The sequence below is a fragment of the Candida parapsilosis genome, contig 006110, assembly GCF_000182765.1.
Source record: "Candida parapsilosis strain CDC317 annotated contig 006110".
Lineage (NCBI taxonomy): Eukaryota > Fungi > Ascomycota > Pichiomycetes > Serinales > Debaryomycetaceae > Lodderomyces > Lodderomyces parapsilosis.
Window position 1 is genome coordinate 662,412 of NW_023503284.1, and position 17,274 is coordinate 679,685.

The 17,274-nt window shown below is 36.8% G+C and overlaps 8 protein-coding genes across 8 annotated transcripts; 3 read left to right on the forward strand and 5 right to left on the reverse strand. All coding sequences in view use genetic code 12, as the record gives it.

The window, feature by feature from the left end:
* Nucleotides 1-1,927: 1,927 nt before the first annotated feature.
* Nucleotides 1,928-2,950, forward strand: TEP1 (putative phosphatidylinositol-3,4,5-trisphosphate 3-phosphatase; the record flags this gene model as incomplete). The annotated part of the gene is made up of 1 exon (XM_036812083.1): nt 1,928-2,950. The coding sequence occupies one exon, from the start codon at nt 1,928-1,930 to the stop codon at nt 2,948-2,950; it is 1,023 nt and encodes a 340-aa protein (XP_036668456.1).
* A 23-nt stretch (nt 2,951-2,973) lies between these two features.
* Nucleotides 2,974-3,786, reverse strand: CPAR2_703110 (uncharacterized protein; the record flags this gene model as incomplete). Its single annotated transcript, XM_036812084.1, has 1 exon — nt 2,974-3,786. The coding sequence occupies one exon, from the start codon at nt 3,784-3,786 to the stop codon at nt 2,974-2,976; it is 813 nt and encodes a 270-aa protein (XP_036668457.1).
* A 381-nt stretch (nt 3,787-4,167) lies between these two features.
* On the forward strand, nt 4,168-6,822 carry CPAR2_703120 (uncharacterized protein; the record flags this gene model as incomplete). Its single annotated transcript, XM_036812085.1, has 1 exon — nt 4,168-6,822. One exon carries the CDS (start codon nt 4,168-4,170, stop codon nt 6,820-6,822), a length of 2,655 nt encoding a protein of 884 aa, XP_036668458.1.
* A 174-nt stretch (nt 6,823-6,996) lies between these two features.
* Nucleotides 6,997-7,455, forward strand: TOM22 (Tom22p; the record flags this gene model as incomplete). The annotated part of the gene is made up of 1 exon (XM_036812086.1): nt 6,997-7,455. One exon carries the CDS (start codon nt 6,997-6,999, stop codon nt 7,453-7,455), a length of 459 nt encoding a protein of 152 aa, XP_036668459.1.
* A 109-nt stretch (nt 7,456-7,564) lies between these two features.
* CPAR2_703140 (bifunctional diacylglycerol cholinephosphotransferase/ethanolaminephosphotransferase) lies at nt 7,565-8,752 on the reverse strand (the record flags this gene model as incomplete). Its single annotated transcript, XM_036812087.1, has 1 exon — nt 7,565-8,752. The coding sequence occupies one exon, from the start codon at nt 8,750-8,752 to the stop codon at nt 7,565-7,567; it is 1,188 nt and encodes a 395-aa protein (XP_036668460.1).
* Nucleotides 8,753-9,494: 742 nt separating this feature from the next.
* HSP90 (Hsp90 family chaperone) lies at nt 9,495-11,627 on the reverse strand (the record flags this gene model as incomplete). Its single annotated transcript, XM_036812088.1, has 1 exon — nt 9,495-11,627. One exon carries the CDS (start codon nt 11,625-11,627, stop codon nt 9,495-9,497), a length of 2,133 nt encoding a protein of 710 aa, XP_036668461.1.
* Nucleotides 11,628-13,902: 2,275 nt separating this feature from the next.
* Nucleotides 13,903-15,132, reverse strand: RAD14 (Rad14p; the record flags this gene model as incomplete). Its single annotated transcript, XM_036812090.1, has 2 exons — nt 13,903-15,039; nt 15,100-15,132. The coding sequence occupies 2 exons, from the start codon at nt 15,130-15,132 to the stop codon at nt 13,903-13,905; spliced, it is 1,170 nt and encodes a 389-aa protein (XP_036668462.1).
* A 115-nt stretch (nt 15,133-15,247) lies between these two features.
* On the reverse strand, nt 15,248-17,032 carry HIS7 (imidazoleglycerol-phosphate synthase; the record flags this gene model as incomplete). The annotated part of the gene is made up of 1 exon (XM_036812091.1): nt 15,248-17,032. One exon carries the CDS (start codon nt 17,030-17,032, stop codon nt 15,248-15,250), a length of 1,785 nt encoding a protein of 594 aa, XP_036668463.1.
* Nucleotides 17,033-17,274: the final 242 nt, after the last annotated feature.

Here is a 17,274-nt window from a genome sequence, read left to right on the forward strand (position 1 = left end):
CAAACATCTCCCCATTCCAAATAGTTTTCACGTACTTGTATTTCACGGCATCATAGTAGTCCTTGTCTATCCGGACTTGTATATGAATATTAAATGGTTTCTGTTTGAGTAATCTGGGGATATGGAAAAACCCTAAGTTACCAAAACTGAGACTAAACATAACAAGATTGGGCATAAATTTGAGTAATCCCTTCAAGTCAATAGTGGTCGATTTTGGCGCATAATAATCCAATGTAAACTTTTTGACTTTGGTAGGTGAGAAAACATCAGTAATCCATTCAATTTCGAAATCCTAATGCAAGTCATTGATTTGTCCTACATGATTTGACACTTGCTGCTTTTGCTTTATTATACTCATATCCAATTAAAGCAGTAACACTTCGGACTGAAGACACTCAATTATATGGGTTATAGTCCCCAGATACTGTTCTGTACTCATGATGATCTCCAAAGAATATATCTTGGAGAAAAGTGAATTGCGAATTCTGATACATAATTGTGCCAGGGAAAGAGTATATTGTTGGGTAAATCAAGTAGGCGTTTCTAGATGGGAAAGACCCTTGCAGTTATCTCAATGGGTAAGTTGCAAATTGGCATTGAGTATAAACGTATGCTCTTCGCTAAATTATCAAATACAAACAGCTTCATTTGAAGTTGGCAGGAAGCATTTCAATTAGAAATGCGGAACATAGTAAGGGGTGTGATGTAACACAAAAACCAACAGAGGTACAATTAGAAGGGAAGATTGACATAGTTCCAGTGAATGTTCGTGGTTGTTTCAATTGTGGTGATAAAACTAAATCTGACTCAATACAACTTATTGGCTTCTGTTTTGTCATCATATAATAAAGTTCGTGCTTTTTATAGGTGAATTCATGAGCCGCTTACTCGAAAATGTCTTTAAAACAATCGATATTGATACATGAATTCTTTTCGCTTGAACCTCAGCTTGAATGCCCCCTAATATGTACAGGCACCTGATTTAAAGCTTCGGTTTTCACTTTCAAATCGAAGAAGCTCATCCCTTATTCTCCGCTGACTTATTGCTACATTCCAGTATGATCACCCCACAATTGACTTGATTGGGCCAATAATATATTTGCCATCATTGCAAGCGGTTTTGCATATTCAAATTTCTGCTCTACAGCAACTACGTATATATGATATTGCAGTTGAGTTTTAATTGATCAAAAAAACCTTTTTGTTACAGTGTTTGTATCAATGTCGACAAAGTTGCCATTTGTTTCAAAACAAAAAACCGCAATCTGCTCAAGTTTAAACTTCCCAAAAGTTATCAAGGGGCGAATCAACGGATAGAATGAGAATCAACCAGAGCGTGAGGTTGCGGACTAAAATGAGTTGGAATTAGGTGCTGCTGCAACTCCCGTTGCTTCTACTACTCCCACCGCACCAGGTAGGGATGCCTTGCCACCAACGAATGATACTATAATCATGACAGAACATCAAGAAATTAGTAAAGATGTTATTGCCGGTAAGAAAGGAACAGGATACTTTTGGAATATTAGCTAGTATTGGTTCGGCCTTCATGTTTTGAAAAGAGTGATACCTTTGGTAATCACGATTGCAAGTGTTGTTTTTGCCATAGCTTTCATGGCTAACTTTAATTGCCAACTTTTTGGATAAGCTATTGGGTATTAAAACAGGACTACGACGAGTCCAGATTGCAACTAAACGTGCTGCTAAACGTACCTCTAAATACGCTTATAGGCTTATTACACACCATATATACGGCTTTGCTATAACTAGCGTCGATTTATCAAACAGAAAAATTGTCTGTATCTCAACTTGCAGCTCTTTTCTTGAATATTCAAAAACTAAACACCATCACCGCCACTTCTTTTCCTTTAACTTTCACTTTAATCAGAGGTCCTCGGGGTGACCAAAGAATCACATCCCCCACAGGTACATGAAGTTGGTCAAATCATTAATCAGATCAATTATTGCATCACCAAAACAACTCCATTATGATTCAAATTTAAACTTGTACTTGGATTTGGCATATATTACACCACAATTGATAGTGTCATCAGCACCAACAACAACATATCTTGAATCATGGTATCGATATCCATTGACTGATTTGATTACTTATTTGGAGACAAATCATAAACAACACTGGCATTTGTTTAATTTTCGTGGTGAAGATCCTGGCTACAAAGATGAAGATGTCAGATACAAAGTTAGTCATTACCCATTTCCTGACCACTATCCACCGACTATGCTGTATCTTATTGATGCGACTACCGAGGTTGATCAATTTTTGAGTGAAAGTGACGAAAATGTGGCAGTGTTGCATTGTAAGGCTGGTAAGGGTAGACTGGGTACAGTGTGCTGTGCTTACTTGATGTTTTCGGGTACAAAACAAGGGCTTGCAACCGACGTTGAAAGTGTGATTGAAGAATACACTGAGAAACGGATGCGCAAGTTTGGCGGGGATGGTGTTAGCATAGTGAGTCAAAAGCGGTACTTGCAATATTGGTACGAATATTTGCAAACTGATGGGTTGAAGCAGCAGTATCAGCACTGGCTCAAGAACCATGCCCATCTCTTTATTGACAGAATCGTCTTTCGCAACTGCATAAGGGAGTCACTACCATTCAGTATATCTCAATACAAACTAGTGCAAGAAACTAATAGAATCAACACCATCGTTGAGCCACTTCTTCTGCAAATTAGCACGGAACTGGCCTATATTAGCAGAGAAGGGCAAGATTTAATCTACATTTTTCAAGATCCCGTTGAAGTGGGAGAGGATGTAATGATTGGTATTGGCAGTTTTAGCTACTTATGGTTCAATACCTTTTTTGAACATGTAACCACCACTACGCCATCATGTTCATTCCCATGGAAGGGTATTGATGGGTTCAAAGGCACTAAACAGCAAGGTTTTAGATTATTTGATAGAATTGAGATTCATTTCTCTATATAGATAAATTAATTGCTGTAAATGAATTACCCACCTTTCTTTTCAGTATCTATACCATCCCAGAATTGTTTCAATGCTCGAGTCAAAGCAGGTAAATGCTTGGTTTGTTTATTCAACACTTGCACATTCTTTTGCGTATTCGTGAATGGTTTCATCAATTTAATGTCGTTGTGAATGATCAATTCAGTATGTTTTTGATTTCCATAGATGACATTTTCGCTACCAAACCAGGTCAGCAACTTGTCATGTAGTTGAGAAGCAATCGATTTCTGGTTATGCTGATGGCGATGCTGGTGCTGGTGTTGTTGTGCTGGTGGAGTTTGTTGTTGTGCATGCACTTGTTGCTGGGCTGCTTGTGCCAATGGTATGCTCTTATGCGGTTGCGATGAACTTGAATGCAATGCTGCTCCCTTTGTCGAGTTGGTGGTGATGTCGACTGAAGAGGCTTTGTAAATTTGAATCTGTTCTTGTAGAAATTGATTCAAATCGTCGATATTGATTGGCTCAAACACGAGTCTGTTACTCTTGTTGGGTCTAGGTATTATCTTTCTGTTTAAAACTTGTATGCTTTTAATGAACGACGTGTTGATGATGCGGTATCGATTTGTTTGATTTGTTGGTGGTGGTGGTGTTGATGCTGATGATGAGGATGAGGACGCTGATGATGAGGATGCTCTCGAGTCTTGCTTTGCTTGATCTGTGCCACTAGTTATTAAGACTAGTACTTCATTGGAGGATGAAAATGTATAAATAAACCCAACAATCTCTTGATCTAATAAAGTGGTGACTTTAAGTTTGAGTGCAAGTGTTTGATCAAGGGTTTGATATTCAAATGACATAGTAGGTGATGAAAATAAATAAAATAAAAAAGTATTAGTGTGTATATGAGCTGTATAGGGACTGAAAAGAAATGCAAATATCAATGACAAAAAGGTCTAATAGCAAGTGCAATGGTAGCTTGAGTAGCCGATGCCTTGGTGTTGGAAGGTAAAAATGAGTTTGAAGATGTATAACCACACACACTTCAACATCAACAGCCTTTTCTCTATTGATTCCCAAAATTGAAAAAAAAAAAAAATTTAAAAACAATTGGTAATGTCACAAAACATATTATTGCGACACGACCTTTCTTTTGGAAAGATCATAAACAAACACACAGCCAAAACAAGGAAGAACACACACATCATTCTTCAAATGCAAACATTTCAAATCATCCTATAATGAATGATGGGTTGATTCAAATTGATCAGTTGGAAGATCAGATTATCGATCATCCGGATGAACGCACCAGGAGAGAGCTACATGATACTTCATTGGATGAAACATTTCAAAAGAAATTGAGTGCCAAAGCCAAAGAGTTTGAATCTTCTTCGTTAGGTGATGAGCTGGGCGATGCTGATGATAGCAGTAGCCATGATGTTTCAATGAGCTATCAATTCTTGACAACAAAACTGCACTTAAATTACAAACATCAGGAGTATGGAGATTTACAACAAGAGATATCTGAATGGTTTACTTTCCATGATTTGAAATCCATTGGTGGGTTGGACGCTCTATTGGAAAGTTTTGAACAAAATACCGATATGGATGAGTTGGCGACAAAGTTATTGGGGTGTAGCATAGATGACAATTTGGCGTATTTGAAAAGCATATTGTACTATTCGTTTGGAGAATACGCAACAAAGTCATCGATTGAAGAACAAGTCAGCCAAATAGAGACCAATAATTGTAAATTGTTGCAGTTGGAGATTTACAAGCCATTGGTAAATATCTTGCTTGGCTTTTTCACAAACAGGATGGAAATTGATACATCAGGTGACAAGAGTAGTGCCCTTTCGAAAAAGGTTGAGGATACTTATTTTCGAATATTGACCATATTGTATTTGCTTGTATTGACTTCGCTACACAATCGTCGGCAACTGCAATCATTTCGAAAATTCTTGCAGGCTTCAAATGTTTTGGAGTTGATTGTACAATTTATTGAACACTGGAAGTGGCATCACAATAATAGCTATCGAGTTCGATATTTGGTTTTATTATTGGACAAACTATTGCTATTGGAATTTGGTAACAAAACTCAACTTGTATCGTGCGATGCATTTTTGAAAGAATTACACCATATTAAAACATTTGATGATGCAGCTCAAGAAAAGCCGGTATTGACCTGTTCCCCGTTGGATTATTTTGCATTTAGGCAGGATTTGCTAGATAAATACCCATTGTATGAGCTAGATGGAGTGAAGAATTTGAAAGAGACAGTATCAAATGAGTCAAAAGATGCATCTATTGAAGAAAAGTACAAGACATTTATGGCGGTCAATGCATACTCAAACTCACTATCAAATAGCATTGAGATTCCCAAAACAAATAAATCACATACCGTATTGAGCCAACTACCGGCACAGCCAGTGCATATCGCTACTCCACTACCGTCACCAAAGCTAATGTCTTCTGATTTTATGTCTGGAGGTGAAAAAATTAGAAAATCATATCAGGTCAATCAATCAATGCCATTCATCTACCCCAATGAGTCATTGGATGGTAGTGGCCCAAATATACCGGTAGCCTTATTGGAAGCAGATGAGATTTTAAAGAACTCTGTATACGAGAGCTACTCAATAAAGCAATTGTGGAGTGAGCGTGCAAAATTCATGAAGCAAGAACGTGGGTACGTTAATGCATATGATGATAAGGACGAATTTGATTATTCCTTTGATGAGTTGAGAAATGAGTACCCTGACAAGCTATCCGAGATTGATAGTCTTGAAAGAGTGGAACAATTTTATTCGACAACATTTTTCCGACTCCATTCTTTAATTGAAGTGTTTTTGGAAATCATTAAGAACAATCGTGCTGATAAAAACTTGAGCTTGTATGAGTATGAATTAAACCCAAGTACTTCATTCATGGTGAAGTCAAAAACATCACATGATAATGATGAAGCAACAACTAGAGTTGAACAACTCTTGTTGCTGCAGTTGGAAGTTATGAATGTTAAAGAGATAATGACAAAAACCGCGGTAGGAATAATCTCGAGATTACTTGAGTGGTTTAAAATAAGTCATGTTTTGAAATATTATTACCTTTCCTCGATTCTTTTTGATCAACAATTTGTCACCACGAGTTTGGATTTCATCAGCAACAGTTTTAATAATCAAAATAACCAGAGTTTGTCCCATCAACTGGGTGAAAAAAAGGATGAGTTGTTGGAGTATGAGATGTTGATCAATCAGAACAAATTGATGAATCCGCAGATCAAGCTTTCAAAATTGGATTTTTTCCACAATTGTCTTCACATGAACTCAGTAACCACTGAGTATACATTTATCAACAAGACTTTCATTCTGGAACTTCCCAAGGAGCTCGATTCAAAAAAAATTAGTCATGTATATATTCAAAATTTCAATCACAACTTTGCATCAATCTTGGCCGATATATTAGAAATCAACAACAAGATACTCCTCAAGAACCAAAGTCAACGTATTTTTTCCATCAATGATATCAAACCTTCTGAATTATTCAAAATGATTCTTATCAATTATGATAATGAAGCATTTTCTCACCCAATACTCAAAATCTTGAAAAAATTGGTTCCTTATCAGGGCCGCAAATGGAAAAGCATGAATATGGATCTAATCAGCACGATCTATCTAAATTGTAAATTATCAATGAAGGATAATTGGTTAAGTGGGAAAGATTTGGGAAGTGAGTTTAATAATAGTTATGATCAAGAGGTTGCCTTGAGGGCATTGTTGCAGTTTTATAATATCAAGAGGTATAATGGGGAGCATCTAGGGTATAAACTACAACGAGATGAAATTGTGGATGTGCCACCATTAAAATTGAATGAGCCAGATTTTGAAATAAAGGAATAAGTCCCCATCTCGGTATAGTTTTCCATAGTGTAGTGCGATTACCAATTTCCTTGAAATTTTTTTTTTTTTTTTTTTTTTTTTGCTCTTTTTCGTTCTTTTACTTTCAGCAAAATTATCGACCCAAGGGTAAAAAGCACATTCACTACTCCACTGACACAACAACCACACACAACCATGGTTAAGTTAACTCAAGTCGAAGACGAATTTCAAACAAACTACTCGGACGGAACCACCACTGTTGAAAAAGTCGAAGTGGACACATTTGCTGATTCAGACAGTGAATTTGAAGATGAATATGATGACGAAGATGATGATTTTGATATTGCCAATGAAACCATTTACGATAGAATCGTTGCTTTAAAAGATATAATTTCACCACAACATAGGGATCAACTTTGTAACATATCATCAACTTTAAACAGTTTTGTTTCACTGGGATTAAACAATGGTGGTAAATTGTTGTGGACCTTGACTTCAAGTTCATTATTGTTGGGTGTTCCTTTGGCGTTGGCTATTTTGTCAGAAACCCAATTACAAGAAATGGAAAGCAACATCAGTTTGCAACAATCGGCACAAGATGTGTTGGCTCCAGGAAGTGAAGAGGCTTTTGGTAAAAAGAAGGAACTTGCTTAGATGAGAAGGAATGGATGTTTTGAGTGACGATATGTGTGTATATAGATGTATAGTTGTAAGTATATAATCTAACAATAGTTTAGTATAGAGCAGCATCTTTTCACTAATCTCATGCCCGTTTATGCTTAATCGACAAGGCGTAAATGTCCAAATATTGAGTGATTTCGGTAATGATTTCAGCAACAAAGATTCCATGTATACCCAAAGTAACACCAAAACCTAACCAACTAACAGCATCCAATACTTTTCCAGCATTGTATCCATATATATCAATCAAGATTTTACTCAAGATCAATTGTCCAATGGGCACAAACATTGGAATTTGTACACATGGAAACTCTTGTAAAGTCAAATGAGCCAAAATGATTCGCCCTACTGAAAATGCAATGGTGCATCCAATAGATAAAATCAATGGCAATCCAAATTCCGAAATGACTGGTGGATAAAACCAACAATATAAAATTACAACTCCGTAATAAATGAAAAATGGATACAATCCTTTATAAGCTTCATCAATTTCAGACTTTGATTTTTTGGAATCTTCACCATCTTTAGCTTCATAATGTTTTGCCACATTTTGCATAGCAGAAATAATGTTGAAATATAACGACCCCAATCCAAGTACAACGTAAATTATTGAACTGTTTATCTGATAATTGCCATATCCTAAAGATGTCAAATTCAAAGTAAACAATTCAACATCCCAAATATCAGGTCCCAAAATACCAGTGATTACGTATACACCACAAATCATTAATATTCCTTCCACAGGACCGGAAAACTTCGATAAAAACAATTTATGAGTGTGATACTCTTCCCAAGTCGATGTATAAAAATTACACACCGATGCAAATTGCGACAACATTAATAACCCACCATACCCCATCTTCATTACACTGGCAAATACAATTGATGCCAATGTGGTGTTTATGGCATCAATTGAATGATCAAACAATTCACCAAGGGGCCCACTCTGCCCAGTTCTTCTCGCATGACACCCATCACAACCATCAAATGTTTGGTACATAAACAATCCAAATGCATAAAAAAAGTAGCACCAGTTGGGTTGTGTTGAATTTAGGTAAGGGTCATAGTAGAATACAACCATTAAATTGGCCAAAACAAAGAATAATCCAAGCAAAGTGATTAAATTAGGTGCCATTGATAAGGGGAATATTTGAACAAAGTAGTTCCACCATTTTTTCAAGATATATTTCGAAATCAATGAGTGGTCTTCCGATTGATATTTGTACAACTTTAGGTTGTGCAATTTATTAGTTGGAATAAATAATCCCATCTTTTTTTTTTCGCTTTTTGAGGCTCCAATTGAGTAGCTAGGATGTATTTCGTTATGTCAAAAGAAAGGGGGTGTTCTCTCTCTCTCTCTCTCTCTGTGTGTGTGAGTGTGTATGTAGATTGGCCGCAATTGGTTATAGTGGTGAAGTCGAAGATGTAGTTAATGTAATGTCTTTTAGATGGTTCAATTTCATAGATGTGGGAAAACGTGCTCTTGGCACAATTGTTTTGATTTTGCAAATTTAATTTCTTCAATTGCGCATGGTAGCGATGGAATGACAGTTTTGTTGGGGGGAGTTGCTTTATACGAGCTACCAAGTTCCATGTTAACCATGTGATAGTTTAAGTACTCGTCTAGATCATTGAAACGTTGCGGGACTCAAGTCATTTACACTAATGAGTAACGGTACTCCTCTTGTCTAGGGTTCACGGTTTCGCCCAGGTTCCCTAAACTTAAGTAATGCTTTTTGAAATTGTCGTGGTGTTATTACCCTCTCTTTTTAGCAGTAAAATTACACGAAGAAGTGGTACCAAGTACTAACAGTTTTGTAATGCATTCTACTAACACACATTACTTTCAAACGATAATTCATTTATTTTAAATTTTCTAAATACAAGGGTGTGATAATCAAGACCTCAGCAAAGTAAATACATACTCAAAACATACTAGATCAAAAATATATTCACAATCTCTCATACACTCACCATATCAGTTTGTCTCAAACTTTATACACATCTCTCCCCTAATCAACTTCTTCCATAGCAGATTCACCAGTTGGCTCTTCAGTAGTAGCAGTTGTAGTTGGTTCTGATTGGATTTCAGTTTCTTCAGTATCATCATCAATATTCAATCCCAATGCAATCAATCTATTAATTCTGTGAGCGAAATTAGATGGTTCATCCAAAGAGAAACCTGAAGTCAACAAAGCGGTGTCAAACAACAAAGTGGTCAAGTCCTTGACAGTCTTGTCTTCAGGTCCATCTTCTTCAACCTTCTTCTTCAACTCCTTAATGATTGGAGACTTTGGTGAAATTTCAAAAGTCTTCTTCGAAGACATGTACGAAGACATGGTAGTATCTCTTAAAGCTTGTGCCTTCATAATTCTCTCCATATTGGCTGACCAACCAAATTGACCAGTTCTGATAGCGGCTGGAGCATCAACCAACTTGTATGAAACGATAACTTTTTCAACTTGTTCACCCAAGATATCCTTCAAAGCCTTGGTCAATGGTTCAAATTCCTTAATTTCCTTTTCTCTTTGAGCCTTTTCATCATCGCTTTCTTCCAATTCGAAATCCTTGGTGATATCAACCAACTTCTTATCTTCAAACTCCTTCAATTGAGTCATGGCATACTCATCAATTGGATCAACCATAAACAAGACTTCAAAATTCTTGGCCTTCAAAGCATCCAAAAATGGTGACTTTTCAAGAGCCTTGATAGATTCACCAGTAATGTAGTAGATGTTCTTTTGGTGTTCTGGCATTCTGGTGACATAGTCGCTCAATGAAGTCATTTCTTCAGTGGACTTGGTGGAGTAGTATCTCAACAATTTGGCCAATGCTTGTCTGTTTTGAGTATCTTCATGAATACCCAATTTGATATTCTTGGAAAATGCAGTGTAAAACTTGTCAAATTGTTCTTGATCTTCAGAAATTTCTTGGAAAGTTTCAATCATCTTCTTGACAATATTCTTTCTAATAACCTTCAAAATCTTATTTTGTTGCAACATTTCTCTTGACAAGTTCAATGGCAAATCTTCAGAGTCAACAACACCCTTGATAAAACTCAACCATTCTGGAATCAACTCTTCGGCATCATCAGTAATGAAAACACGACGAACATACAATTTGATGTTATTCTTCTTCTTCTTGGATTCAAAAGCATCAAATGGAGCTCTCTTTGGAACAAACAAAATGGCTCTAAATTCCAATTGACCTTCAACTGAAAAGTGCTTAACAGCCAATGGGTCTTCCCAATCGTTTGAAATTGATTTGTAGAATGCATTATATTCTTCTTGAGTGATATCAGAGGGGTTTCTTGTCCACAAAGGTTTAGTCTTGTTCAATTCTTCAGTTTCAGTAACTTCCTCCTTAACCTTTTTGGTCTTTTCCTTCTTTTCTTCGCCTTCTTCTTCGTCAACTTCTTCCAATTTTGGCTTCTTGTCATCTTCAGTTTGTTTATCTTCATCTTCAGTCAAACTTTCATCAACTGGAATTTCCTTTTCAACTTCCTTGGTAACAACCAATTGAATTGGGTAAGCAACAAACTCAGAGTGCTTCTTAACAACTTCCTTAATTCTCTTTTCTTCCAAATACTCCAATTGATCTTCCTTCAAAAACAAACGCAACATGGTACCACGTCCCAAACGTTCATTCTTTTCATCCAAAGTGACAGTGAATTTACCACCGGCATTTGATTCCCATACATATTGTTCATCATCGTTATGTTTTGAAATAACTTGAACATGGTCAGCAACCAAAAACAAAGAGTAGAAACCAACACCAAATTGACCAATCATGGATACATCAGCACCAGCACTTAAAGCTTCCATAAATGATTTGGTACCAGACTTGGCAATAGTACCCAAATTGTTAACCAAATCAGCCTTGGTCATACCAATACCTGAATCTCTAATCTCCAAAACCTTTTGAGTAGGGTGAGGAATAATTCTAATAAACAATTCAGGTTCAGTTTCCAATTGAGATGGGTCACTTAAAGCTTGGTATCTAATCTTGTCCAAAGCATCAGAAGCATTGGAAATCAATTCTCTTAAAAAGATTTCTTTATTTGAGTAAACAGTATTGATGATCAAAGACATCAACTGAGAAATCTCAGCAGTAAACTCATGAGTTTCAACTTTACCGTCAGACATGTTTGATGTAGTGGTGTAGTAGTATTGATGTGTGGTGGGTCTAAGAATTGGAAAAATGTCGAATGAGTTGGGAATTTTCAATTGATTTTTATACCTTCCCTTTCTCTTCACAGTCTGTGTGTTGCAAATAATTAATTGTGTAAGCAACTGTTGGAATATTCTACACTATTCTATTTGTAACAAGATACACTACCCTCTACCCATTCTCAAAATTTTTTTTTTTCATTTTTACCTTTCATATCATTTGGTAGCATTATATCACGTGAGCAATGGTCTCTTCTTTTTTTGGCACCATTTTGAATATTGCGTAGTTGTTTATAAAGTAACTACATCATTACAACAACAGTCACCAAAGCAGGCAAATTGCTAGCTTTTAATTAAGAAGCCATTGGTTGTCATTTTCTTTATGCTCTTTTTTTTTTTTTTTTTTTTTCGTTTAAGTTGTGCTTTAGAACTGTTCATTCAGTATATGAATGTAAAGATTAACAAGAAAGGCAGCGTTGAGCCTGTACTGTAAGCTCTATCAACCTTTAAAGCCCCCAGACAATAATATTTATACTAAAGATTATGAGAATTGAGAGCCTGATTCTTCAGTAAAGCTTCTTCGTCTTTTCACACCCTCTCAATGCTTCTAGTGTCAAAGATAACCGTAGGTGTACACGAAAGAGTGTTCATTTGTAATTTGCTTTGGCATGTGAGGTGGAGCGGAGGAGACTCTAATGATGTTTTTCCTTACAGAAGCCATGTACAACTGGGGATGATATATCAACGCCACCCAAATCAATTGTGTCTTTTGTTTTCACCACTTCAATTATTTTTTTTTTTTATTTTTTTTTCCAGTTTTGTGTATTAAACCCCCTTTTAGTTTCTCTACCTCTCACCACTAATTTCTATATTCTTGTTTGACGGATTGTCAGCCAGAAGTAGTGCTTGAAAATTGGAGAAAACCATAAAGGGACTATCTTTCTCATTGGATAACCACATTGTAAATGAAGCTTTCGTACTTGCCAATTGAGACAATCGCAAGGGTACTTCCCTTGGAGAAATACCTAATAGATCTACCCAATATTAGACTTTTCCGCTGGCTCAAATTACTCCCACATTGATAATGTCACAAATGATTGGCTGAGGGTAACCTAGAGGCAGTTGTGTTGTTGTATTTGCAGAAAATCAAAAGAAACTAAATATCATCACTATCCCTGATTTCACAACTTATGTTGATATAGGCGAGTTTAGCTGTATATACTTCTATAACAATGCTTTGAGTACAAAATCAAATGGTAAAATTTATGTTGATTCTCCTTATGAGCAACAAAGTTACACTAAAGTAAATGAAGAAAAATTGGTATTCAATATCGAAATAGTCAAGGATCTGGTCTTCAAATATTTGATAATTCTCTGTAGCATATTAATATGGATGCATGGGAGTGATGTACACTTGTACACATTTATGTTCTTTTGGGCATTAGAGCTTAGAGATGTGAGATTAAAAGTTGTCAAAACGCAACACCCGCTTAATGTAGTGGATACAAACACCGCAAAGGCTCTTTTAAACATTTGGAAAACCTACTTGGATCATTATATGATCCTCAAATTTCGTTAAACATACTTTAAGTACATTAGAGTTTTTGAATTGCCTGCCCATGACTGTTGACCAGTATCTGGAAACTAAGGTGCTTTTGATCGATTCTGGCTCAAACAACTTTCTCAAACCGGTTTTTTTGCTGATTTCTTTGTCATTCACTACCGAAGCACCTACACCTCAGTCGCAATTTGGTTCACACCTGGAATCATCCACAGATGGTGGTGAGCTTTTGCAATTTCAAAAGGAACGGAGCACTGATGTTTTTGCAACAAGACAGGTTGAAAAGTAGACCCTTGGTTACTTTTCATCACGATCAATAATCTTTTATTTGGTTAGCTTACTTCGATCCATGCATAATGCAAATGTCTTGAATTTGAATTTTGGCATATTGGAAATGATTCAACATCCCTAGAAGAATTATTCATTAATACAAAATCAAAGGACTTGCACATACAGACTAGAGTCGACAAGCAATACTATGAAGCCATAAAATACAACTACGTTAGGACATTTTGGAATACAAAAGTGTTTGATGATTGTGCCGTATTAACCAACAAGAATTGATATGAGTGGAATGTAGCACCAAAGGCGTTGAGTAGTTATCATTTACATCAGCATCTCATTAGGTTGCTTGATACACTAAACCTCTTGGTCATTGCTTCAAAAAAAGCTTGTTATAAATTGCCTATCTCATATAACAACTTCTTCAATTTCTATCCCACATTCAATACATCGCCTCTTTATCATATTATCCAGTAATTTCACAGGAGCAGCCCAATCATGAACATGCCTCTCATTCAACGATTTACCATGGCGTAATTTCCTCGTAAACTCTTCTGCTCGAGTCTTTTTCCTCATTTCACGTAATGCATCCTGATATTTCTTTTCTTTCCGCTTCAATTTATTTTGTTCACGTCTTTCCCATTCCAAATCTAGCCCTTCCGATGACCCCCATTTTTTAAATGCAAATTCTTCAACTTGGAATCGTAAAAATAATTGCATGCGACTGTAGCCATGTGGATTGGGTTTTTCAATCCTTGGAAGTAAGGATAGATCTTGCAACTCCGGTTCTGTTAAAAGATAATCTTCTTTGCATTCTGTCTTCACCAAAAGTGAGTATTTTTCCGGCATCTTTTTGATGCACTGTCGACAAGCACGAACTTTGCGGAAATTGGTGTACAAATTCAAATCAATATCAAGTGATCCACACTCATAGCATTTCGGTGCCGCGTCGATATCAATCGGTGGCGCGGCTTTCTTTAATTGTTCCAATTCCTTTTGTTTATCTTGCCATTCTTGTAATGTCTCTTCATCATGACGTGGTCGATCTTCATCGTGTATAAACCCACCTTTGGTATCTTGCATTGTAGCAAAATCATACTCAATATAGTCCTTCTTTTTAATTGGTGGTGGCTGGAATTTACCCCTGCGAGAATCAAATACCGAATCAGGATTGTTTTTGTTCAATCGGATCTTTTCCAAATCAGTAGTTGGTCCATAGGTAACTTCACCCGCTTGCTGAGGAGCTTGTTTACTTTCTTTCTGATCTCGTAATCTATTTTGTATCTCTATTGCTCTAAGTCTATTTTGCTCAACTTTTTGAATTTGGTCTTGTGTTTTTGATCTCTTGACTGATCCATCACTTTCAAAATCAATAAACTTGGACTTGAGTGTCTTGGTTGGTGGATCTAGTATTTGATTTAGTGTCCTTTTTGGTGATTCTCTATGGGTAGTGGATGACGATGATGACGCGGTCTTATCGTTGCTTGTCGCATTACCTAATCTCTTCTTTTGAAGCCTTTCCAACACTCGTGCCCTATTCTCTTCCTAAAAGATAGCAAGTTAGTAACTGCAGCCAAAAGTATCACGCATAGGTGTTATGCATACTATTTTGCGTTTCTGCTCTGCCGATGCACTCATGACTCAACTGATGATAACTTGCGGAGTAAAGCTGATTTAAAGTTGCAAAGGCAACTTTTTTTCTTTCTTCAAAGAGGGTGTTTACATGCAGGATCTCGCTTTCTATTCATTCTATTCACAACTTTACATCATCTTCCAACCTCACATCCATCTTACCTTGGTCTTGAAGGTAATGTTTCACTTCATTAACAGTGTACTCTCCACGATGAAATAATCCTGCACCTAAAGCAGCATCGATACCACATTCCATTTCAAAGACTTCCTTGAAATGTTGTGGGTTCCCAGCACCTGAACTAGCAATAACAGGTATCGAAACTTGTGACTTTATTTGATTCAACAACTCCAAATTGAACCCCTTGTTTGAACCATCATGGTCAATGGAGTTTAACAAGATTTCACCTGCGCCCAAGTCCTCGCATGCAAGACATAATTCCAATGCACCCAATTCGTGGGTTTTTCTTCCACCTTGTGAAGTGACCTGATAATAACAGTATTGCTCACCATTTGGCCCGTACCGTGCTGGATCAGTGATGTGAATGGTTTGCATTGTAGTATCTTTTGGTGAAGCAACGTAACGTCTCTTTGGATCAACTGATATAACCACTGCTTGATTTCCAAACGTCTTTGATATAGTTTCTATTGAGGTTTTGCCACTTTTTTGTTTGTTATTGGCATAGTATTGTTCAGCAATAGCCACCGCATCTGACCCAATGCTAACTTTATCAGCACCAGAACGGAAATACAAATCAGCAACTTGAACAGCTGGGATTATTTCGCCGGTTTCAGGATCTTGCATATCTTTGATACCACCACCAACAGTCAATGGAACGAAAATAGTTTCAGCCGCGCGTTTCAAAACTTCCAACATTGGTAAATCTTTTAAAGGGGAGTTTCTGAATGAGGTAATATTCAAAAAGGTTACTTCATCAGCTCCTTGGTTATAGTACCTAGTAGCTAATTCAACTGGTTTACCCAAGTTTCTAACAGCAGGAGCACCGGCTGACTCCGAATCACCATTTTTCGTTTCACGCACATTGTACTGATCACCTTTGGTCACCACCAAATCTCCATCGTCATTGGTTCTAACATCCAAGCAAGCAATGATTCTTCTAGTGAGTCCACTAACTGTCTTTTCAACATCATCTGGTTGTTGATGGACATCGGATTTGTTAACCATTGGGTATTTTTCACCATCAAGAAATGCCTTTATGATTTTTAGCCCAGCAATTCCTGATTTTTCAGGGTGGAATTGAGTGGCAAATAAATTTCCCTTATTAATAGCAGCCAAAAATCTCTCGGATCCATACCTTGCAATGGCAAAATTCCAACCTTCTTGTCGCAACTTGTCCAACTTCTCATTTGGTTCTTGATCGATAATGGCAGCATACGAGTGGACAAAATAGTATTTGTTGGCCACATTCAAATTAAACAATGACTTGTCGGAATGAATGTCAGCATCAGCGGTCGGAACATCTACAAGACCATTCCATCCAATGTGAGGAACAGCTTTCTTGACTCCACGTTTAGCATAAGCTGGATCATTGACATTAAACTTTTTCAATTCAAGATTTAAAATTCCCAATCCTTGCTCATGAGGACTCTCTTCTGAACCCTTGGCAAATGCTTGTAATCCAACACAGATACCCATTAGTGCTCTATCATCCTTGATGTATTTCTCTATAAGTTTATCAAGGTTCCTCTCGTATATTTGACGAACAAAATGACCATAATTACCAACTCCAGGGAATATCAATTTGGTGATTTCATGATCCAAGGCTTTAAAATCGGATTCATTGTGGATAAACTTGATGATGTAGTTGGGATCGATACGTTTGATGGCGTTAGAGAGGGATTGTAGGTTCCCACTCTCTACGTCTATAATATGAACTATCTTTGACATGGGGTTTTTGAGGAGTTGATTGAATGATACTTGATGATGATGATGAGTAAAATATGTAGTCTAGAATTGAAAATTTTGGTGAGTCAATTTTTTTTTTTCCGGTAAACCTTGCATGCACGCCTGCTTAATTACCAATGAAGCTTTCCAAGTCCACCCTACACAAAGATCACACCAATTCCGCACGCCATAGTTTTAATGTCCAGCACTATATATTTATTTCTAATGTAACTTTTTCTATATTT